Source organism: Bubalus bubalis, chromosome 8, assembly GCF_019923935.1.
Source record: "Bubalus bubalis isolate 160015118507 breed Murrah chromosome 8, NDDB_SH_1, whole genome shotgun sequence".
In the NCBI taxonomy this organism is placed as follows: Eukaryota; Metazoa; Chordata; class Mammalia; order Artiodactyla; family Bovidae; genus Bubalus; species Bubalus bubalis.
In genome coordinates, this window is record NC_059164.1 from 92,101,426 (window position 1) to 92,124,367 (window position 22,942).

Here is a 22,942-nt window from a genome sequence, read left to right on the forward strand (position 1 = left end):
GCATTAGAACCGCAGAAGCTTAAAGGGCCCTCCGAGAGCTAATCCCAGCCGCAGCCATCTGAGAGCGGATGTGTGTGGGGGAAACGCGTGGGCGAGCGGAGGCCCACCTACCACTCCTCCTTCCTCTGGCCTCCAGGGTGCGGCCATGGCCCCGCTGCTCCCCGCTGATGTGACGGTGACCCGGCTCTCCCGCTCCATCCACCTGTACTGCAGGCCGGGTCGGCGGGGTCCCCAGGGCCCCGCCCACTGCTCCTGCTCCTGCCGTGGCTGGGGGCGAGGCCAGCTGCCCAGGGGGAGTACCTGCAGCTGTACCTGGCCTGCGGCTTCGACGTGCTGGCCGTGGAGAGCGCGCTGAGCCACTTCCTGTGCCCACGCCGGGGCCTGAGGTGGGCTGCCCACGTGCTGGCACTGCTGCAGGGGCCTGGGGCCCTGGCCAGCCGCCCACTGGTGGTGCACGCACTCTCCCTGGGTGGCTACACCTTTGCACAGATGCTCCTGCTCATGGGCCAGGACCTGGGGCTCCACGGCAGCGTGGCCCAGCGCCTGAACGGCCATATTTTCGACAGCCTGGTGGTGGGCAGCCTGGACCGCATGGCGCTGGGTGAGTGTACTGGGGCAAGGGTGAGGGGGCACCTGGGCCACACAAGCCAGGCTGGACTCCAGGTGGATGGACAGGTCTGCTGACCAATAGGCCTGTGATCTAAGTGTCCCAGAGGTGTCTCGAGTCTCTGACCGTCCCACCTGATGTGACCTTCCTACCTGGAGTGTCGGTCGTCTTGTCCCACCTGGGCCTTCCCCACTGTGGTTGAAAATACAACCCAGAGTGAGCGTGCTGCCTGGGTCCAACCTGGCACGCCTTTATCTCCAGCCTGTATTAGGACTAATTTACTGAGCACCTGTAACTTTCCATACATACTCACATAATCCCCACATTGGGACCATGAAATAGGTGTGGTGCCTTTTGAAATTCTTTTCTTGCGACACAAGCTTTGGAAAGAGTCTCAGCAATCATGTACAGTTGACCCATGAAGAGGGTTTTTTTAACTGCTATGTGGGTCCATTATATGGGGATTTTTTTTCAGTAAATATGTATCATAGCACTACAATCTGAGGCTGGTTGAATCCGCAGATGTGGAATTGCACATATGGAGGCCCGAGTATGAAGTTACCTCTGATTTTCAACTGCGTGAAGGGTCAGCACCCCTAAACCCTGCAGTGTTCAAGAGCCAACTGTGACTGGGTGCACGGGTTTCCTCTAGAACAGTGATTCTGAAACTTTGGTGAGTCTCAGAATCACCTGGTGCCAAATCCTACTTCCATGAGCCTGGGCCTCTGGGTCCTAGATCTAGGTGGTTTCTGTTACACACTACAGTTTCAGGACCACTGTACTCTAACTTCCTGTAGAAGGACCAAACTAACATACCTCAAGTAACAAAGTAACTGCTCACAAAAGAGTTGGACACAATTTAGTCAAGAAACTGCCTATAATGTGGAATACTTGGGTCTGATCCCTGGGTTGGGAAGATCCCCTGGAGTAAGGGATTGGCTACCCACTCCAGTATTCTTGCCTGGAGAATTCCATGGACAGAGGAGCCTGGTGGGCTACAGTCCATAGGATCACCAAGACTTGGACAGGACTGAGCGACTAACACTCTCACTTTAACGACTAAACAACAACCAAAAAAAAACATCCCATGGGTCAGTTCTAATTGACCAGTTAGGTCCAACTCAAAAGGAGAATTCACCCTTGATGCAGAGTGACTTGGCATTTCTCTAAAAACCCTTAGATCTTTGCCTTTTCAATCGCTGGTCAAACTGCTTCCTGTATGGTTTTTGTAAAGCAATGTGCAAGACAACCTGTGAAACACGGCCTCGTTCTGGTCCATCCTCTCTTATCTTTTACCATCCCCAGGTATCTGGATATCCTTCTCCCACCCAGTCAGGTCACCTCAGACTCCAAGGTGCTCACCAAGGCCTCAGATTCCAGGGCATAAGGCCTCGGGGGACTCTCAATGACCCAGTCACTTTGCAACTCCAGGAGCAGTTGCTGAACCAATTCTGAACCCACCCGACAGTCTTACCACCTAGATCTTTCCTTCTCGTCCCTGAAGATGTCACAAAGCTGGAAAATACCAGAGAGAGAGGCTGGGTCCTGACCACGTGGCTCTTTTAGGAATGGCCTGGGAGAGGGCAGGGACCAGCAGGCCAAGTGTGGGCTGAGGCCACCTCTCCCTGGCAGTCATGGGGCTGTTTCCAGCTCTCCACTACTCACAACTAGGGCCTTCTGCCCTCTGCTCCTTCTTATCACTAGAGCATTCCAAGGCCACCTTCCTTGCCTCTGCCCAGAATGGTGTCTGTACCAGGCAGGACAGCTGGGTGCCCACTGACCAACTACAACAAAGGCAGAGAAGGCAATGTTTCTGTCCCAGGACCCCCAGCTCTAGGGATCCTCAGCAGTCCATGTGTCAATGTGTCCCCCACTCCCAGGAGGCAGGGCCTGAGCCGCATATGACAACAGGTGCTAACCTCCTCCTCCTAGAACCCACAGGTGTGTCTCAGCTGATGAAGCCACAGGCCCTGGGCACAGTGGTCAGGGCCACAGCCATGTTCTACTTCCACCTGTGTCCCAGCTGTACCATCCGGCATTACGAGGCTGCGGTGGGCGCGTTCCAGCAGCCACCCGTCAGGCCCCCGACGCTTGTCTACTATAGCCTGGACGATCCCCTCTGTGACAGTGCCCGCCTGCAGGAGCTGCTGGCCGCCTGGCAGCAGCTGGGCATGCCGGTGTGGGTGCAGGCCTGGGAGACCTCGCGCCATGTGGCCCACCTGCGCCAGCACCCCCTGGAGTACAGCAGCACCCTCGCCACCTTCCTGGGGAGGCTCGGCCTTGTGGCCCCCGCAGCCCGGCTCTGATGGCACTCTGGGCTCCGGCTCCCCACTGGGATGGGGGCCAGCAGTCCAGTGGACAGGGGACGGAGACAGGACGGCAGAGGCGCTGAAACCTCTTGATTTATTCAGATTATTTTAACATACAATGACGCAACTGTGGCCCCCAAAGTGTGCAAAGTTAAAGCCTTCAACTGCAGCTGAGAGGAGAGGGCAGGGACGGTACACCTGGGGATGGGGGCCAGTTGGGAATGGTGGGCAGCCTCCTCACCAGGGCCAGGGACGGGCAGCCTGAGGAGCAGGGCTGGGGAGTCCCAGCAAGGGGAAGGGGGCAGAGACTTCCCTCCGGCCTAGGTCAGGCCGGGCCTAGGTCAGGCCCGGTAGTGCCCCATGGCTGAGGGCGCAGCAGCCTGGGAAGGGGCCGGAGGCAGGCCAGGAGAGCACCATTTTTGGGGTGGGGGGGTGCCCTACGGGAGAAGCCAGGAGGGGCCACTGGTCCCAAGGGTGGGAGCCAGGCCAGAACAGGCTGCAGCGAGAAAGACCTGAGGCAGGCACACGGCCTGAGAGTCCAGGCTGGCTGGGCTCAGGGGGCTGCTGAAGAACAGGGAACCTGGGAGGACTCCCAGGGCAAGCCAGCCTGGGAGCAGTCCTGACTCTGCAGGGGTGGAGGGGACTGGGGTGGGGGAGTGGGGGGCAGGGGGAGGCCCAAGGAAGGGCTGTGGACACTCAGGGCCCACCCCCACCTCTCTCCCTGAAAAAGGAGCCGGGGAAGCAGCAGTGCAAGTCTGAGGACTGCTCAGTTACGGAGGGAGGCTGCGCCCAAAGAGGGGCCCTGGGGCACGCCTCCTCCACTGCCTCGGCCACTGGCACCACCGTCCTCAGTACAGCCGCTTCTCGTAACTGCGGGCACAAAGGCAGAGCGAAAACCCAGAGTGGGCGTGCGGGAAGTGGGCCCCGCCTTCCCAGAGCCCCTTGCGCAGGCTGGCCCTGGGCTGCCAGGTGGCCCCCAGACTCAGGGGAGGCAGTGAGCTGCTGCTGAAGCCCCTGCCCCTCAGCCACGGTGGGGGGTCAGGGGTGGGAAGGGACAGGAAGCAAGCCCAGTGCCTCTGTTCATCCACTTCAGGCCAAGGCTCCCGGAAGACCCAGGCCAGGCCCAGAGACAGCCATGCTCCTTGGGCCGCAGCTGGTGGAGGGTCTGTCCTCAGGGCCGGGGTGGAGGTGGCTAAGGACAGCACGGCCCATCCTCACAGGAAGAGGTCAGGCCATGCCGGGGCTCTGCCGCTCACATCTCCACCCACCCGTGCAGGCGCAGTGGCCTGAGCCCCCTGTGGTCACTGGGTCCGGTCCCAGACAGGACAGCCTCAAGCCTGTGGTCAGGGACACCTCTCTGCACCCCAGGAAGGGATATTTCCCCTGCAGGGGAGGCCAAGGCCAGCTGCTCCCACCATGATGCTAGTCCTAGGGTCCAAGTCCCATGATGACACCCCAGCTCCACCTCCAGCCCAAAGCCCCCCACCCCAGCCCAGGCCCCACCCAGACTGCCCCCTGCTCTACTCTACGCTTGGCCCCGGGCAGCGCAGTTACTTACACGGCAGAAAGGTATAGCTATGGGAGGATGGGGCAGAAAGAGACACAGGTTAGATGCCCGCCTCTGCCTGGGGGGACGGGCCCTCTCGATCAGGGCGGGGCTGCATGCCCGCAACTACTGCTGCCAACTAGCGCTACCCCCGCCCATGGTTGCCCCAGCACCAGCCTTGGCGTCGGTCTCTCTGCCCTTCTCCCTACCAAGGGCTTGCGCCCCCAGCCTCCACCGGCCTGCTTGGTGCCACCACCAGCGAGAGCCCAGCACCGCCAGCCCTGCGACCAGCCACCAAGCTTCTGAGCAAGCAAGGGCTGGGAAGCTGGGAGGGACAAATGGTCACATCTCCTGTGCCCAGCTCGGGGGTGGGGGGGTGAGACCCCCGAGGGGAGGGGAGGGCCTGCCTGCATGGGGGGGCTAAAGGGCGGGGTTCCAGGGTGGGCCAGGCCCTAAAGGAGAGGGTGCTGGGATCACCCTGCCGCAGCCTCCGTCCCTGAAACCTCGGCTCAGCCTCTGAACCACGGCCCCGCCTGCCCGACCCAGGGCCAGCCAGCCAGGGCCAGGAGGCCGCCGCACTTACGAGTGCAGGCCGTGGACGCCGCCCTCGATCTGGGCCGACATGGTCCGCTTCTCAAACTTGAGCTCTCCTGAGTACATCATGGACCTGCCAGCGGGGAGATGGCGCTGGTCAGAGGCAGCAAGCAGGGAGGAGAGACAGAGAAAGGAAGTGAGGGGGGTGCCAGGAGCCTCCCACTCACCTCCCACCTGCGGCCCTCAAGTCACCGCACTCACCGCAGGACAGACAGGCTCCGGGCCCCGATGTCCTGGCAGCCATGCTGGATGCCCGCTATGAGGTAGGGCACGAACTTCTGAATGGAGCCTTTGTCCTGGATGGAGCCCGAGACGCCCTGCGCGATCTTCACCTTGTCCCCCTCGCTGCGTGGAGGGCGGGAAGACTGAGCCCCACTGCCCAGGGCTCAGGGGACCCCACTCCACCTCTCGAGGGTACTGGCAGAGGGGTTACAAGCCAGCAGGCATGCTCAGTCCTTCAGTCGTGTCCGACTCTGTGCGACCCCATGGACTGTAGCCCTCCAGGCTCCTCTGTTCATGGGATTCTCCAGGCAAGAATGCTGGAGTGGGTTGCCATACCCTCCTCCAAGGGATCTTCCCGACCCAGGGATCGAACCTCTGTTGCTTATGTCTCCTGCATTGGCAGGCGGGTTCTTTACCACCAGCGCCCCCTGGGAAGCCCCAGAACGACCCTAAAGCTGTTACTGTCTGTGCTACAGCATAAATAAGCGTGGGTTCCTAGTCAGGTGGCCCCGGCACTGTCTTGGGCCTGTGACTCGTTGCCCTGTGCCTTGGTTTCCAGAGCTGTAATATGGAGACTGGGTGCCACCGTGAGAAGTCAGAGGGTACGTGCAGACCTGAAGGACTGGGGGCCGACGTGCTGGCCCAAGGCTGGGGAGGGGTGGGGTGGGCAGGCACCTGAAGTAGCGTTTCTGGCTGCTGCTGCTCTTCTCCATGGCGTCCAGTGAGCCCATGCCGCGGTACTTCTTGAGCCTCACACCATCCGAGAAGAAGTATTCGCCAGGGGCCTCCGTGGTGGCCGCGAGCAGGGAGCCCATCATCACTGCAGCAGTTGGGGGGTCAGGGTCTCTAGCCCCTGGGCCCTCCAACCACCCCTCGCCGGCCTGCCCCATCCCCAGCGGACCCGCCCCCTCACCTGTGGAGGCTCCGAGGGCCAGTGCCTTGACCACGTGCCCCACGGTCTGGATGCCGCCATCGGCTATGACTGGGACCCCGAAGCGCCGGGCGTACTCAGCCACTTTGTACACGGCAGTGCCCTGGGGCCGACCACAGGCCATCACTGGGGACGGTACACAAGACAGGTGTCAACAGTGTCAACGGCAACAGGGGCCAAGGACAGGCCTCTCGCGCCTTGTGCCTCACCTCCACTTGGGGAAAAGGACCGCTCTGGATGTTCACATGGCAAATAAAAATAACAACAGCAGTAGGGTAAATGTCATTCCAGGAACCTGTACCTCCTCACCTACAAGAGCCCTATGGGGACACCAGCGGCCGTATCAGTACTGACCTCAGCCTCGCCTCTCTCCACACACTAGCTACCCCTCACCGTTACTAGGCTTAGGTACTCACAGTCTCCTTTGGTATATTGGTTTGCATTTCTTTAAGTTTCATTGTCCAAGGCTCTTAATCATTGATTTCTAAGTGAGAATTCTAAGAAACCGGCACATATCTAGGGAATGGATGCAAGGCTAGATAAAGGAGGAAAGAAGTCTCCTGTGCCTGTACCTCCGTTTTGTTCTTTTCACATCCCCAAGATTTAGAACAACGCCTGACACACGGCAGATGCTCAACTAACACTTCTTAATTTATAGAAAAGGCCTACATCTCACCTCAGGGGTCAGCTAATACAGAGGTGGAATGGAATGGGTTGCCATATCCTCCTCCAGGGGATCATCCCAAACCGGTATTGAAGCCTGGTCTCCCACATTGCAGACGGATTCTTTACCATCTGAGTCACCAGGGAAGCCCAGACAGTTAAAAGCAGAGGCTTAAAGACCAAACAGGTCGTGCAGCATTTGGGAGACATGACCCTCACTAGAGGGACCAAATACCTCAGTCCTGGGCCCACCAATTGGGCTTCCCAGACCAGAATCTGAGAAGCAGACTGACACACACCAAAAACCTACAGTCACCTCCTCGGATACCTGTCTCCCCACAAGTCAGTGGGCTAAACAGTCAGTCTGAGCCTGGGTCACTCCTGAACCCCAGGAAGGGGCCTGGCTGAGCGAGCGCTCTGCACGCACTTGTGGCAGAAGAGTGAGGCCCCAGGGCCTGATAAAGGCTGGGGGATGTTCGAAGTGCAGCCACTCACGCTCCTCCTGACACTCACCTTCCTGGGTGATGCAGATGGAGCCGCATCCCATGCCCACACGCAGCCCATCCACGCCAGCGTCAATCAGGTTCTTGGCCTGAGCTGCTGTCACCACTGGGGAGGGGCAGTCAGAGGGGAGGAGGAGTGTCAGGATGGACTGCCCCTGCCCTGCCCAAGGGCGTCCTGGGACCCCAGTCCATACCCACCCCTCCCACCTACTGTGACCAAAGCCCATTCCTGCACCCCCCCGCCTCCCATGCCAGGAGCAATGCCACCACCAGGGGATGCAAAGTGACACAGAGAGGTTACACGGTGAGGGGGCGAGGGCCAGGATGTGAGCAGGGACCCTGCACTCACCATTCCCCCCAATCACCTGGAGGTGGGGGTACTTCTGCTTAATGTAGTGTACCATGGCGATCTGATACACAGAGTTCCCTTGGGATGAGTCCTGTGGGAAGGGGACCAGGAAAGTTGAGGGGTGGAGGCTGAGGGCCCTCACTGAGGGAGGGGGGTTTGGGGGGTTTTGAGTGGACAAACCAATGAAAGCCCTATGAGAACGCACCCCTGTCTTTTTCTGGGCAGTCACTAGACAACTCTCAGCAGATTCTCAAAGGGGCTTGCCTCTCCCCCAGAGGGTAAGCACCACTCATGGATAGTTGCACGGCAGACAAAGCCCCTTCATACCCACAATATGGACCAGTCCTCACAGCAAAGAGATGGGACCTGGAGTCATATTCTATTCCCACCAACTCACTAACGAAATTACTTAACCTCTTGAAGCTCAGTTTCCCCACCTGACAAATGGGCTTGGTGACTACATCAATGAGGATTAACTGAATTCACCTACATAAAGTTATTAGTGCGGCCCCTGGTGAGCCATCGCACTCAATGAGCGCGATAAACATCAGGGTCATGTTATGTACGTGCAGAGTGCCCCAGGAGGCTCCTCAGTTAGTTCTAAGCTGTCAGAGTCCCAGTGACCCTCCCAGTTCTGACACTGGGCTTAATTAGAGGTGAAGCTGGGTCTTCCAAAGTGCAGACTCCACTGAACCGCCCCTTCTCCAGGGCAGTGCCCCTACCAGCACTATGACATCAGCGCCCGCCTGGGTGAGCAGGTCCAGGCGGTATTTGTCATCCTCACGGGTGCCCACAGCCGCCCCGCACAGCAGCTGCTTGTGGGAATCCTTGGAGGCCAGGGGGTAGTCCCGGTTCTTCTTCAGGTCAGTGCGGGCAATGATGGCCACTAACTCATCTCGATCATTGACAATGGGCAGCTTCCCTGACAAGGAACGCAGGAGTGAGATGGAAGAGCAGGCTTCTGGAGGTCGGGTAGGATGGGTAATGAGGATGAAAATAGACCAGGCCAGAGATTCCCCTGCAGTACCCAATGCCACCACTAGGTGACAGCACCCACCCAGGAAGTGTTCCTAGGGACCTGGCCCTCTGCCCAGGGAACAGGAAGCAAAGAAACCCGGTTCCTGGAGCTCTTCCTGCCCTGTGGCTAGGCCGGGCTCCGTGGGCAGCCCCTGCGCACTGGCAGCCCTTCACCTGCTGGGCCACAGGCCACAGTGGTCAAAACCTCCTAGCCAGGGCACAAACGTGAGGTTGTCCTGCCGGGGGTAACATATGTCCCGTCCACTGCCACCCCTGAGGACGATCCAGCCTGGGCCATGGGGGCATTTCCCAGTGGCTCCCATAGGGACCTAATGAATACTATGTCAACTACCCCACTGGCAAATGAATTTAACTGCAGGACTTCTCAGAGCCCTCGATAAAGTAATGAACCATTCCTTATGCAAGATGGGGACACAGAAGCATTCTCCGGCTTTCTAGGACCACAGTGCCCTTTCTTCATGATGAGCGTTTCACAGAACGAGTTGTTTTGAGAAACATACTGTGAAGACGCCAAATAAGGGATGGGATTTCCTAAGCCAGGAAAGAGACCTCGGGAATCATGCTCCAGTCTGAGGTTATTCAGACCTTCCCCGAGGCCCAGCCTGGTTGCAGAGACAACCTGCAAAGCTGTGAAGCAAAAGGGGGCTCTGATGGGAGGTGGGGGTGGGGAGGTGGGTTGTATTTTCCACCTGCTCCCTGGTACCTTTCTTGCTGCGCTGCAGAATCTCATTTGCCTCTTTCAATGTCACACCCGCTGGAGCCACCACCAGCTCATTCCGTGGGGTCATCACCTGTGGGGCCAGGAACATTTGCCTGCAGGTTGGCAGGTGAGAGAGAAGGGAGCCAGGCCTCCCTCTGGTCCCTGGTCACAGGCACCAGCCTGAGGCCCCGGACCTGGGGTCCTCTCTGCCCCAGCCATACCCTCCCTGCCCCACAGGTACCTCACTGAGAAGGGTGGTGTGGTCCTTCTCGGCAAGGAAGTCGATGTCTCGGGAGGTGACGATGCCCACCAGCTTGCTGCCCATGGTGCCCGTCTCAGTGATGGGGATGCCTGAGAAGCCATGCCGGATCTTGGCCTCCAGCACGTCGCCCACGGTGTGCGAGGGGCTTAGCACCACGGGGTCCGTGATGAAGCCCTGTTCAAATTTCTGAGGGCAGAGACAGGGGAAGGAAAAGGCTGGAAGAAAGCTGGAGATGGTGTACAGTCTGGCCACAGGGGACAGAATGTACTGGGGCAGGAAGCCAGTAAGCCCTGTGCCCTCACTGGAAGGGCAGACAAGACCCCGCAGGAATCAGCCAGGGAGCGCACGGGCCCACAGACTTGGCAATGGAGGTTTGGGGAGGGGCGAGGGTCTGTGAGGCAGGGGACCACCAGAGGGCATCTTCTTCCTGGGAACAGGCCTGGTACTTGCCTTGACCTTCCGCACCTCATTGGCCTGGAACTCTGGAGTGCAGTTGTGGTGAATGAAACCAATACCGCCCATCAGCTGGGGTAGAAGGGAAGTACAGTTAGAGTCAGCCAGTCGTCCTCACTCTGCCAACCCCACCTCTGATTCCAATTCCTCCTGACGTCCAGCCCACCCTGCTCAGTCCTCCCGGCCCTGGGGACTCCACCCACGTGCCCAACTCACAGCCATTGCAATGGCCATGTCAGCCTCCGTCACAGTGTCCATGGGGGATGAGATGAGTGGCGTCTTTAGCGTGATCTTCCGAGTCAGGGCTGAAGTCAGGTCCTGAGGGTGGAGACGTGGTCTACGTGAAAAGTGTTATCATTCATTCAACAAACACTTACTGAGCTCCTGTGTGTGCCTGGCACCGACCCTGGGGATACAGCAGTGAGCAAAGTGAATGAGGTCTCTGCTACGTCCTCTGGAGCTTACATTCTACTTAGAAAGAAAAATGACACACACGAAACATATCCAAGATGATTCTGGTTGGGGTGAAGGCTCCAAAGAAAAGCAAGAGGCAGAGTGACCACTGGAGGAAGAATGTGGTGGTTGGTAAAACCTTTCTTGAGGGGATGACAAAGGGAAACTAGTCAAATAAAAGTCCAGGAGTCTGTTTTTCCAGGCCAAGGGAACTGTATGTGAAACCCTGCCTCTGATTCCAGTTCTCCCTGAGGTGCATTTAAGGAAAAAAAAGCTAGCAGAGTAGAGGGAAGGGAGAGAGACGGGGAGGGGAGGGGGGCAAGGATGTGTAGCCTTGAAAGCCTCGGGGAGGAGCTTGGATTCAATTTTGCGATGAGAAGCCACTGGAGGACCACAAGCAGAAGAAAGACATGATCTGATTTATGTTTCAAAGAGTTCGCTCAGGCTCCAATGTGAAGACGGGATTCTGGGTGACAAGGTCTAGACAGATAGATCACTAGGGAGGCTGCTGACGGGTCCAAGTGGGAGATTCTGGGGCCTGGTGAGATGGAGGCATGGGAAGGAGTCTATTAGGCAGCCCATCCGGGGAGAAGGTGACTACCTGTCCATAGCTCAAAGGAGAGGTCAAGATGGCAAGAGCATTCAGGAAGCATCTGCCTGTGAGCAGTAGATAAGGCCGGATCGCAGACGCCTCCGAGATTCAGGCTAACAGCTGTGGATCCTAGCCCCCCAAACCCCCAGACACAGACTTTGCTATGTAACTTTCTGGAGATTCAAGGACCCCTACAGTCTATTCCCAGAGTCAGGCCGAGAACCTTGGCCCTGCAGTCTAGAAAACTTCCCTTGTCGTCGCTTATCCTAGCGCAGATGAGCCACAGCCTCCTGACATAGACCAAAGGAAGGAGACCCTTGATGGCCCGTGGGCTTCTTCCATCCCTCTCTTCCTTGCACTCTGCCCAGGATCTGGGACAAAGTCAAGTGTTAGTTGCTCAGCTGTGTCCAACTCTTGAGACCCCATGGACCCCATGCAGACCACCGGGACCCTCTGTCCATAGGGATTTTCTAGGCAAGAGTACTGGAGGGGGTTGCCATTCCCTTCTCCAGGGGATCTTCCCAACTCAGGGATCGGACCTGGGACTTCTGCATTGCAGGCAGATTCTTTACCATTTCAGCCACCAGGGAAGCACCAGCACAAGGCCAGGCTGCTCACTTTCACTTTGTGAAACTGAACAGCCAAACCAAGAAGGCTTCCAGGTTGCTATCACAAAGGGAATATCCAGAATAGTCCTAACGTCCCCTTAATAATCTGTCTGGGTCAGCACTGACTACACAAGCTGGATGTGAGCGTCCCCAACATATAAAAGATCTGGGCACGCTCAGGCCCTCTGGCATTCCATAAGAATCAAACCTGAATAAATATTAATGATAACAGCAACAGAAAAACTTTTTTTTAAATGCATACTAATTCATCATAGGATAACTTTTCCATGAAATGACTAACACCCATTAGCATTTAGCCTCTTGGCTCCTATAATGTTGTTGCGTATTTTAAAAATTTTATTTATTATTTAAAAAAACTTTTTTTGGCTGTGCTGGGTCTTCCTTGCTACACATGGGCTTTCTCTAGTTGTGGTGAGCAGGGGCTACTCTGCGTTGTAGTGTGAGGGCCTCTCACTTCGGTGGCCTTTCTTGTTGCGGAGCACAGGCTTTAGGTGCACAGGCTCAGTAGTTGCGGCTCGCTGGTTCAGTAGTTGTGGTGCGCCTTAGTTGCTCTGAGGCGTATGGAATCTTCCCGGCCCAGTAATCGAACCTGTGTCTCCTGCATTACCATGCAGATTCTCAAACACTGTGCCACCAGGGAAATTTGGGTTGTCATATGTTAATAGTAGGACTTCCCTAGTGGCTCAGGCGGTAAAGCATCTGCCTGCAATGCAGGAGACCCGGGTTCGATTCCTGGGTCGGGAAGATCCCCTGGAAAAGGAAATGGCAATCTATTCCAGCACTCTTGCCTGGAAAATCCCATGGACGGAGGAGCCTGATAGGCTACAGTCCATGGGGTCACAAAGAGTCAGACACGACTGAGCGACTTCACTTTCACTTTTCATGTTAATAGTATAAAGGATATTGGTCATTGACTCGGTTTATTCCTAAGCCCCACTGGTTAAGAGAAGCATTGTGTCCTTGTATTAGACCACAATCTAACTTCTTCAGATCTTCTCATCAGTTCATTTAAGTCATGGATCCACAAACAAGTCTGTCCACCTCTTCCAAAGTTTCCATAATTTTACTGGCTTCTAGGATATCTTTGTTTAGCACTTCAGAAGAAATCCAGTAAGTAATAAAGCAGCCACACCTTCATCCACCCCACACCCTCCCTGGGCCTTTCTGAACTTCACTGCAGGCCCCAGGCCAGACCCACCTTTCAGGATCCCACTGAATCCCCATCACTGCCTCTAACCCATCAGGCATAATCCACTGCCCACAGCACAAATGGCTACATCCACCTTCCCCAGAAAAATCTCTCTCCCACACCCCTGAGCCAGAGATCCGTGTACTATGCCACACACACAGCCCCTCGCCCTTTACTTACCACTTCATCAGCTGTGAAGTCTATGAATCCTGGGAGAATCAGGAAGTCGCTGTGAAGAAAGGAAGTGAGCGTTACTGGGTGAGGAGGGGTTCCTAAAAGGGGCAGGGCCTGCCACTCCAGGGGAAGCAGTGTGTAGCTGGGGAAAGGAGTATCTGAACCCTGTGACCTGTTCAGGACTGAACCACCCTCGTGCCCCCTGCTAGTTGTCAACCTCAGCCCAGAGAGCTAGAGCCAAATGTGGCACAAACTCTGCGGTCCTGGGGCGCCACCAGGGCAGCTGGCCCCAAACACCCATTGTCTTTAGGGCTCAGAGTTCATCAAGGGACCCAGACATTCCCATAAGGCTGCACCCAGCGGATACAGGGTCTGCCCTTGAAAACTTCTCAGTCTTGGAGGCGGGGAGATGATAAATAAACACGGAAGGCACCTGAGAACAGTGTAGGAGCGCCACCCAGCATGAACACCACACAGCACAGGGCAAGCTGCTCAGCCCAGTGCTGGGGCTGCTGAGTCACACAGGGCGCAGAACGGCACCAAGGGACCCCAGGGGACTGAGCACAGGGTGCATGCCAATAGAGCAGGCATCCCTAACGCTCTGCCCAGTTGGACTGGAGCAGCCAACGGACACGGCCTGGGATGGGAAACAAGAGGAAGGGGCCTTATGGTTAGGACCACAACACAGGAGGCCCAGCCAAAGCCTGGCAGTGGCCAACACTAACCTGGGCCATGGTCCCAGCAATCCCCAGAAGAGGGGTACAGGCCTGCCCAGGTGCCGCAAAGCACAGGGCCACAGCCCAGGAGGCCTGATGGGCCTGCAATCTCAGGGCCTTGACAGACACGCCCAAAAGTAAACATCTCAGGGTGTTCAGGAACACTCCCAACCAGACTAAGCAAAGCAGCAGGCACCCCAGGGCCGGAAGGAGAAGCTACAGGGTGGAAGGTATGGGTGGGGTCTTTAATTTGCCCCAGGGTGTAGAATGACTCCCTGGGAGTGTTCCTGGGAGACACCACTGAAAAATATATCATATATACTCTATCCCACTTCATCAAAGACCACCAAAGAAATAATCTTAACTGCCCCTGTCCCCTGGGGGCCCTTCTGTACAGTGAAGAGGCCTCTGTGGCTCACTTAGAGGCAGGAAAAGAAATGCTGGAGTCTGGGCCCCTTGGCATTTTCTAGGTATCACACATACCCCTTGCCTGGCCCACATCTCAGCTACACAGACAAGCAAGAGGAGACACTCCTCAGGAGTGATTGGGTATCCTGGTGTCCAGGGAAACGGCCTGCCAGGCAGGAGTGCTTATAGGCAAAGGCAGGAGCTAGCAGGGGACAGGGCAAGGATGCTCTTGGCTCAGAGCATCCCTACTCCACCCTAGTCCCAGGTCCTGATGCTCTTTCCTGGCATGGACATAGTCCTGCAGCCAAGAGAAGAGCTAGTGCCAGGCCTGCAGCCAGCAGGACAACTGGCCCAGGGCCCATGGAAAAACACACTAAGCCAGAGGCAAATGGTCTTGTCTTCTTCAAAAATCCTGGGTGGGGAGGGCTTGGGTGGGTGATCGTCAAAGAATACTCTGGCCAAGTGGGGAACACCAGTACTAACTTGTAGGCAGGCAGGGGCACACGTGGAAAGTGGGCTGGACTGGAGGGTGGAAAAAAAGAGCCATCCCAACTGCCCAGCTGGGCATATCCTGGGGGCAACACCCAAGCAGCTGCCTGAGCACCACGACCTCCCCCCTCACCCCCCGCACCGACTCTTGCCCTCGTGGTGACGCTGGGAGTGAGTGTCCTGGACCAAGGTCTGGGAAAAGTCTCCAGAACCACATCTGCTGCTCTCACACGCCCCCAGTGCCCCCTTCATGCGGCCAAGATGCCCCGAGGAAAGAGGAAGGGGGCAGGCCGGACCCGGATCTAGCCAGAAACAGGACATGGCACTGAGGGCCGCGATGTCGCCGTGCCACGTCCGTCCGTCTGCTCTCGGCGCGGGCCGCCTTCCTTCCTTGGCCCGGCCTTGCCCGCACCCGCCCACCCCCAACCCCCCGCTCGCTCCCGCCGCAGCCCAAGTGGCTCGAATCGGGCCGGGGACACGGGCGTCACCCAGGAGCGAGCGGCGCACTTGCAGGGCCGGGGCCTGGGAGGATCGCGGCGCGTTAGTGCGCGCGCCCAGGTGGGGCTGAGGCCCCCAGCGCTTACTTGTAGGTGAGGCCGTCGGCGTTGGCGAACAGCTGCTGCGCAGTGAGCCCATCCTCGGGCACGTAACCGGTGCCGCCGCTGATCAGGTAGTCCGCCATGCTGCCAGGAGACACCGCGACCCGACATAAACACCCGCGCGGGCCGCCCCGCCTCTGCTGCTGCTGCCGCCGCCGAGGCTGCTGCTGCTGCTGCTGCTGCTGCTGCTGCTGCTGACGCCGCACCACGGCCACGCTGCCGCCGCGGGCTGGGCGGGCCGGGGGCGGGGGCTGCGGCAGCCGCGGGGCGGGCCCCGGGCACCGCCCTCATCCGCACCCCAGCTCCTCCCGCCCCTCCCTCGGGAGCCCGCCGCCTCCGCCCCCAGCAGCACAAAGAGCCCCGCGGAGCCCGGCCCAGCCGCCGCCGCCGCCGCCGCCGCGCGCACGCTTAGGGCTGCCCGCAGTGGCACAGCGGCCGCTGGGAACCGGGGCGGCGGAGGGCGTGTGTTCACCGGAGGAGGGGGCGGAGCCAGGTCGGGACACGCCCCCTCCGCCGCTCCAAGTCCCGCCTCTTAGGTTCGCCGCAGCGCCTCCGCCAGGGCCAGCATCCACGGCCACCCAGGCCACCGACCCCGCGGGCATGAGTCTCCCCGGGGCCCTGCTGCCTAGTCCCAGGGTAACCTCTCACACAGTTTATCTTCCTCAAGACTAAGGCTCAGACTCGAATCAGGGCCCGGAGCCCTGAGGAACTGGTTTGGGCCGGCAGCTGCCCAACACACAGGAGTCTGAGGTTGTATACCTTCTCTGCAGTGCACCCCCACCCTGCTCCCCACAACCGGGCATCATTCCTAGGGGTCAGGCATCTGAACAATGCCAATCCCTGACCTTTGGGTGGCTTTGGAGCCCTCTGCCGTCTACAAGGCATTTTTCATAAATGATCACATTTACTCTGCTGCTGGTGGTGCTGCTAAGTCGCTTCAGTCGTGTCCGACTCTGTGTGACCCCAGAGACGGCAGCCCACCAGGCTCCCCCGTCCCTGGGATTCTCCAGACAAGAACACTGGAGTGGGTTGCCATTTCCTTCTCCAATGCATGAAAGTGAAAAGTGAAAGTGAAGTCGTTCAGTCGTGTCCGACTCCTACTAATTGCCAATTATTAGGTGTCCTCTCCCCACCCCTGCTTTATAGATGCAAAACCTACAGTTCAGGAGGGGTTGGGGACAGGTACTACCCCTGGTTCCTGATCTAATGCTTCAATCTGACATCCTGTGTTATCCTCAGCTCAGAGAGTATTGTGGATACCAGGGAGGTTTAGCCCCAGAGAGCAAAGTTTGCTTTTATTCGGAGGGTAGCATGGTGGGAAGCTGAGGGTGGGGGGGAACTACAGGCCTGGCTTAGGCAAGTAAGTATACATACAGATTAGGACAGAGGCTAGGGAAGTCTTGAGAATTTCCGCAAGCAGACATTTGGTGGCCCTGGATGCCCAGCAAGACCCAGATTTCTACATGAAGGTAGTAAGAGTAAGTAGCAGGTTGATTCCCATGGGAGGAGGTGGGGTGTCTGGGGCTGGCCCTTCCCCTTCATGTGACCAGAACTGCTAATGCTACTCCCTGACGAGAAGCCAGAAAGCAGATGTCAGCCCCTTCCCTGCCCCAGGCCCAAATGCCACCCTCTCCTCCCTCTGTCCTCCTCTAGTCCATTGGTGAGATGAGGGACAAGTGGGCCGGGGACCCTGTCCTTTCCTTGGCAGGGCAGCTATCTGTGGTCCTCCCCCTGACCCCAGCCCTGGAGGCTGGGTTTGTTTACCTCTCACCAGTGTGGTGGCAGCCGAGCCCAAGGGAGCCTTCCTGAGATGCCCAGCCTCCCTCAGTGACTCCCCGGGACCCTGCCAGGAAAACAGAGACTGTTCCATCTGTGTGAGAGGGAAGGGGGAGGCTTCCCACAGAGCTAGAACGATGAGGCCCATGAGGCTAGAGTGCTGCTGGGGACTCACAGATGTCCACTGTGCCCTCTTTCTTACTGCGGGGCACCAGAAAAATCACAGATTCCCAAGCTTCCCTCTCCAACTGGGTAGTCTGAAGGAGGCTCCTGATGGGGGCCCCTGGAAGCCCTCTGGTGTTGAGAAGGAGGGCCTGCTAGGGTTCTCTGCTGAGTGGGAGTTGGGGCCAGCTTGCCAGGGATGCCTAGGGTGTACCTGATACCTCAGCAATCACAGACTCATGCAGAGGATCTGAGCCATATGGGGAAAGGGGTTATCCTGAGGGCACCAGCATGAGGACCTCCTAGTAGCCGCCTGGAGGCAGAGCAGTGAGCCTGGCTAGAGGAAGCAACTGGCCATTCAGCGCCAGTTGCTTCCTGGGCACCTTTCTAGCCACAGAAAGATGAAGCTAGAAGGGCATGGCAGGAACAGCACACAGGCTGCCCCTGTGGTCTGCTCTGGGTCACTGTCTCCTGCAAAGTGTGCCATGGATGGCTAGGGTTCCCCCAGGGCTGGGGCCCAGGACAGCAGCTGGGGTCTGCCAGCTCAGGTGACCTCAGTATGACATTTGCCCCGGCCTCGAGCTCAGAACCAGGAGAGGAGGGCTGCCACCAGGCTGAGTTGTGGGGAGAGTCCTCCTCCCAGCATGACAGACCTCATAACCCCACTCCCTTTCTGCTGCCCACTGCCCGCCACCACCCCCCCACCTCCTCCTGCTTTGACCTGTGTCCGGGCATCTCATTACTCTAAGCTGCTGGGCTCAGCCCTGGGTTAGGCTGTCCTTTTCCAGAGACTGTTAATCCACCTCCCACCCCCACCCTCAGCTTTCCTCCTCCCTTTTCCTGATCTTCCCCAGCTGCTTCCTCCCTGGGGAGGAGACACCAAGCAACCAGTGGGCCTCCCCAGCTCAAGGAAGGGCCAATGGTCCCCTGAGGCTCCACACCTATCAGCTGTGAGCAGGAGAGCAGGCCAAGCCCCATCAAGGCCCTTCCTTCAAAAGGGGGAGAATGGTGCCCAGCCAGGCACCAAACATCCAGGCAGGGAATCCGGAGGTCTCTTTCTAGTCTGGGGCTATTTTGAAGGGACAAGCTTTCAAAACACTTCCAAGGGGAGAGTTGTGGGAGTTGTGGGGAGGAGCATTAACACTGACATTGCTGAGCTTGTTTAGGGGACCTAGCTTGTCCAGGTTCAAGCCAGAGCGCAATAACTCTGGCCTCAGACCTAGACTTCTCATGGAACCCTGTCCTCTTCCCACAGTTTCTAAACTAGAGCCGGCAGATGGAGGTCTAGCCAGCAGGTTTTGAATCTTACTACACCACCTGGCTGGGTCTCAGGTTTGATACCGGCTCTTCAGAATCTGGTGGGGGTGGCGATAGCACAGGTGCAGAAGTACAGTCTGCAGAAAGGATGCTCCTGCATGGCCCTGGTCTGAGGTCCAAAATGACATTCTTGCAACACCTGCCCCCAACCAAGGCACTGCCCCCATCCAGCCCCCCTGGGCCCCTCTCCTCCTATGGCCTCTCTCTGTCACCCTAGACCCTGAGCCCCAGTAGCTGGGTTTCTAGGATGGCAAGGATGCAGGTGCCCGAAACTGAGTCAATTCTAGAGAGCCAGCCTTCCGGGGCAGGAGGGGCCCAGTTTCACCCAGCAGCCCCTTAAGCCATTAAAAGTTCTTACATAATAGCGGCCAGCCCCTGGGCAGAGCTAATTCCCCCAGACCACCAACCCCCCCCCCCAAAAAAAAACCCAGCTTCCAGGTCACCTCCCCAAGCTGCTGAGCACCAACAGATGGGACACAGAAAGAAGTCCAAATCCTCTGGACCAGAAGGACAGTGGGTTGCATTTCAAGCTGCGGTACAATCCAGAGATTAGCCAGTCTCCTTTTCAGTCAGTCCCCTGGGGCCCAGATCAACACCTCCACTCTTCCTCCAATGACCCTTACAGACCCCAGCAGGGTAAGGGCAGAGCCGGGTTTGAATCTTAAAAGAGAGACCCTGGGATGAGCTGCACTGGCAGTCTCATCAGACCTCAGTGAATGGGGAGGAGGGGCTGGTGTCCTTACCAGGCTCTGAGAGGGTCATCCATCTGGACACCCACCTTGACAGTAAGACTCTGAAGATAGTTCTAGGAGGAGACAGCTAAGGAGGAGTAAGCAAAGTTGGACTTGGACTCCAACAGGTTCGGTTTGAACCCCCTGAGTTGGAGCCACTTGGACCAGGTATTATCGGGTGTGTAGCTGAGGTCAGACCCCGGGCTAAGATTTTAGGGATCGTTTTTTTCCCGACCTGCTCCCTGGTGCAACTCAGCACTGAACCCTCGGCACAGTGCCCGCTTGCATCCCCCAAACAAAGCCCGGTGTGTGGCATCTGAGCCCAGTTTCAGGAAGTTTCAGGTTGAGGCGGTAAGAGGGCTTGAGTGGTGGGATATGCCCTTTCCCTCCCCAGCAGCGCTGCCCGGTTCCCAGGGCCACCGCGCCCGCCCCGGATGCGCCCCGCGCGCTCTGCCCTGGGCATCACCTCTCGGGCTCGTAGCCGGCCTGCAGCAGGCGGGCGCTGTACCGTTGCGCCGCCGTCTCGTGTCCCGGGTGCTGCCGGGCTCCGGGCTCCGGAACATCAGCGGTTCCGCCTCCCTGCAGAGACACCGGGAACGGCGCCGACCCTGCTGGCGGAGCGCGTGGCTCCTCCATGCGGAGGCCGCTGCTCGAGGCGGGCGGGAGCCTCTTCTCCTGGAGGCTCCCGGGCCACCGCTCGGGAGTGAGTGCAGCCCAGTCGAGTCCGGGGAAGGGGCGGGGCCGCCGAGGCGGAGCCTGCGCGCGGGGGGCGGGCTTCCAGTGCCGCGGGCGGGGCTGCTTCGGGGAAGGAGTCCGCTGCGCTGGCAAAACTCTCCCACCGGCCCATCTACCGAAACTCAGCCTGTCTTTCCCATCCCCGGATCCGCCACAGGATGCTGGGAGATGGAAGTTGAACTGCAGAGGACCTCCACCCCTTCCCCGCTGCCCGGACCTTCTAGTTTTTCCTGGCCCCTTCCAGGGGAAAATCAAAGAAGAGCGCAGCCGGGGCTTCCTTCGCGTCTTATGTCGGTTCCTCTTCCTGGGAACCGAGGCTCGGTCCTTTGAAGCGCCTCCTACCGGCCAGCCTCAGACCTACCTTGCTAGAGCAAGATGTGTGTGCTTAGTCGCTCAGTCGTGTCCGGCTCTTTGCGACCCCGTGGACCTCCCAAGTCTCCTCTGTCCATGGGGATTCTCCAGGCAAGAATACTGGAGTGGGGTTGCCATGCCCTCCTGGAGGATAGGCTGGGAGATTATCCATCTGCCTTTGCCTACCGAGCCCTTCACCTGTTCAACAGATTCTCTTAGGAGGAAAACAGATTTCCCTTAGCCCTTACCTGTCATTGTCTGAGGAAGGAACAGATAAGACTGCAGGCTCCTTAAGGAAAAGGACGTTGTTTTGTCTCGCCTGGGGTACCCTATAACCAGGAAGTGGGGCTGAGCACACAGGTGTGCAAACCTCTGTTCATCTACTGACTAAAAAGAATACTTTTTCCTCTTTCAAAATTGTTACCATCATTGTTAGCAATGATTGAGCACCTAGCAGAGCTGGTAAGGAAAAATAAGCGTCCTTCGCCTCAGGCAATTTCTTTAAGGAGACAGAATAGATAGAACATAAGCAGTTGACAAAAATCTGTTTTATTAAATATATTTTTACAAAAACATGACAATCTGAGGGAGCAAATGGTAAACGCTGAATGGCTGAGAGCTAAGATGCATTTAAAGGAGGCAGAGTCAAGAGTCAGAACTTTCAGCAACTATTTCACAAAGGAAATTGAATTTACACAATAGAAAGATTTTGGATTTTATCCTGCCTGGTACCTTTTCCTATACATGTATTCACCTGCTCCCCAGATTCAAGATCAAAGCACAGTTTCTCTGACACTGAGCCATACATGAAATCTTGTCACTGTGAATGCCATTAAAGACAATTATTTTTGCTATAAACTGAATGTTTGTATTTCTTCAAAAGTCACATACTAAAACCTAATCCCCAATGAGATGGTATTTGAGGCGGAACTTTTGGGAGGTGGTTAGGTCATGAGGGTGGAACCTTTCTGTGTGGGATTAGTGTCCTTATTAAAGAGATCTCAGAGAGCTCCCTCACTCGCTCTGCCATGAAACGATATCATGTCTATGAACCAGGAAGTGTGCTCTCACTAGACATCAAATCTACCAGCTCCTTGATCTTGGACTTCTCAGCCTCCAGACTGAGGGGGAAAATGCTGTTGTTTAAGCCACCCAGTCTATGGTATTTTTGTTACAGCAGCCTGAATGGACTAGGACCATTTTGTATAACAAGATTATTACCATGTTCCTACAGGTTTCTCAAAGAGACAAGAGCAGACTAATCTAAATTGTACACAGTAATGAAGTCATTTTTCTGGTCCCTATTTGTGAACTGATCATTCTTTACATAGGAGGAGCCAACATACAGGTTTATGACTGAACAGGAGACGTAGTATATCAAAGAGGACTAGGATTGGCAGTTAGGTGAGCCTTGGTCCAAATCCAGGCTTTTTACTATATAATTACCTAAGTCAATCTTTCTCTGAGCCTGAGTTTCCTTATTTATTTATTTATTTATTTTGGCTGAGCCAAGAGGTTTATGAGATCTTAGTTCCCTGACAAGGGATTGAACCCACGCCCTCTGCAGTGGAAGCCTGGAGTCTTAACCACTGGACTACCTGGTACATCTCTCTTCATCTTACAAATGGAGTTATAATATATATCTCATAAGGTTGCTTTGCCATTAGTGAAATAACACAGGTAAGCTTCCTGTGTTATTTTAAGCTGAGCAAGCTATGGTTACAAAAATTCTGCACTTTTGACCCACAACTAAATGAAATATGTTGTAATTTCTATTATATATTCATTAAATAAATGCTTACTGGGCACCTCCATGTGCCAACTGGATGCTGAGAATACGTGGTGAACAAGATGGTCATTGTCTCTGCTGCCATGAACCTTAACGTCCACTGGGGCAGAAAGACAAACAGGCAGTGAGAGTACAATGTAAGAAGGGCTGTGGCAGGGCAGAACAGCCCTTCACACAGTCCAGACTCCTGGGCAACACACAGGACATAGCCAGCTGTTCTGAGAAAGAAATGTCAGGGTCCACTTCAAAGGTCCCTGGAAGTCGGCAGAATACGAAAAATAAATGCCACACATACATGAGGAATGGGTCCCCCCGGGGAATGAGACCTGTGCTCATCACAGAGTGGCTCTGTCTTTCTCCGGAGCTTGTAGGCTACAAGTGAAGCTTGTCAGCCAACTATTCATTAAGACAATCACATAACCTGAGGGCCTCAGCATGTCATTTGAAGGGATTTTACCTGTAGTAAAGTCTAGATCAGTGGTTCTCAGGATATTTGTGATGTCTGGGGACATTTCTGAATGTCATGACTAAGGAGGTAGGAGTGATTTACTAGTGTCTGGTGAGCAGAGGCCAGAGAAGCTGCGAAAGTCCAACAGTGCACAGGCGACCCTTCACAACAAAGGATTTTCCAGTCCCAATTTCAGTAGTGCTGATA

General features: G+C 56.6%; 2 protein-coding genes across 3 annotated transcripts; one reads left to right on the top strand and one right to left on the bottom strand.

Moving 5' to 3' along the window:
- The first annotated feature begins 12 nt into the window (after positions 1–12).
- Positions 13–2,913, top strand: LOC102403961. The gene is made up of 2 exons (XM_025291480.3): positions 13–601; positions 2,549–2,913. The coding sequence occupies exons 1-2, from the start codon at positions 490–492 to the stop codon at positions 2,911–2,913; spliced, it is 477 nt and encodes a 158-aa protein (XP_025147265.2). The 5' UTR covers positions 13–489.
- Positions 2,914–2,991: 78 nt separating this feature from the next.
- Positions 2,992–20,135, bottom strand: IMPDH1 (inosine monophosphate dehydrogenase 1). Of its 2 annotated transcripts, XM_025291477.3 has the most exons (16): positions 19,879–20,135; positions 15,412–15,510; positions 13,221–13,269; positions 10,394–10,495; positions 10,175–10,249; positions 9,704–9,910; positions 9,466–9,553; positions 8,447–8,646; positions 7,725–7,815; positions 7,386–7,481; positions 6,192–6,335; positions 5,954–6,098; positions 5,258–5,401; positions 5,046–5,129; positions 4,475–4,491; positions 2,992–3,786 (listed from the first exon to the last, which is right to left on the bottom strand). In XM_025291477.3, exons 1-16 carry the CDS (start codon positions 20,046–20,048, stop codon positions 3,683–3,685), a joined length of 1,815 nt encoding a protein of 604 aa, XP_025147262.1. In that variant the 5' UTR covers positions 20,049–20,135; the 3' UTR covers positions 2,992–3,682. The 2 variants fall into 2 exon arrangements, with proteins under 2 accessions (XP_025147262.1, XP_025147263.2); XM_025291478.3 differs by lacking the exon at positions 4,475–4,491 and having other exon boundaries at positions 19,879–20,134.
- Positions 20,136–22,942: the final 2,807 nt, after the last annotated feature.

Coding starts and splice junctions, on each gene's coding strand:
- LOC102403961 (XM_025291480.3), top strand. CDS start 490: ATGCTCCTGCTCATGGGCCAGGACCTGGGGCTCCACGGCAGCGTGGCC. Junction 602..2,548: donor CCTGGACCGCATGGCGCTGG/GTGAGTGTACTG, acceptor TAGAACCCACAG/GTGTGTCTCAGCTGATGAAG.
- IMPDH1 (XM_025291477.3), bottom strand. CDS start 20,048: ATGGAGGAGCCACGCGCTCCGCCAGCAGGGTCGGCGCCGTTCCCGGTG. Junction 8,647..9,465: donor TCTGCAGCGCAGCAAGAAAG/GTACCAGGGAGC, acceptor GTTCCTTGTCAG/GGAAGCTGCCCATTGTCAAT. Junction 5,402..5,953: donor AGCCAGAAACGCTACTTCAG/GTGCCTGCCCAC, acceptor CCCTCCACGCAG/CGAGGGGGACAAGGTGAAGA.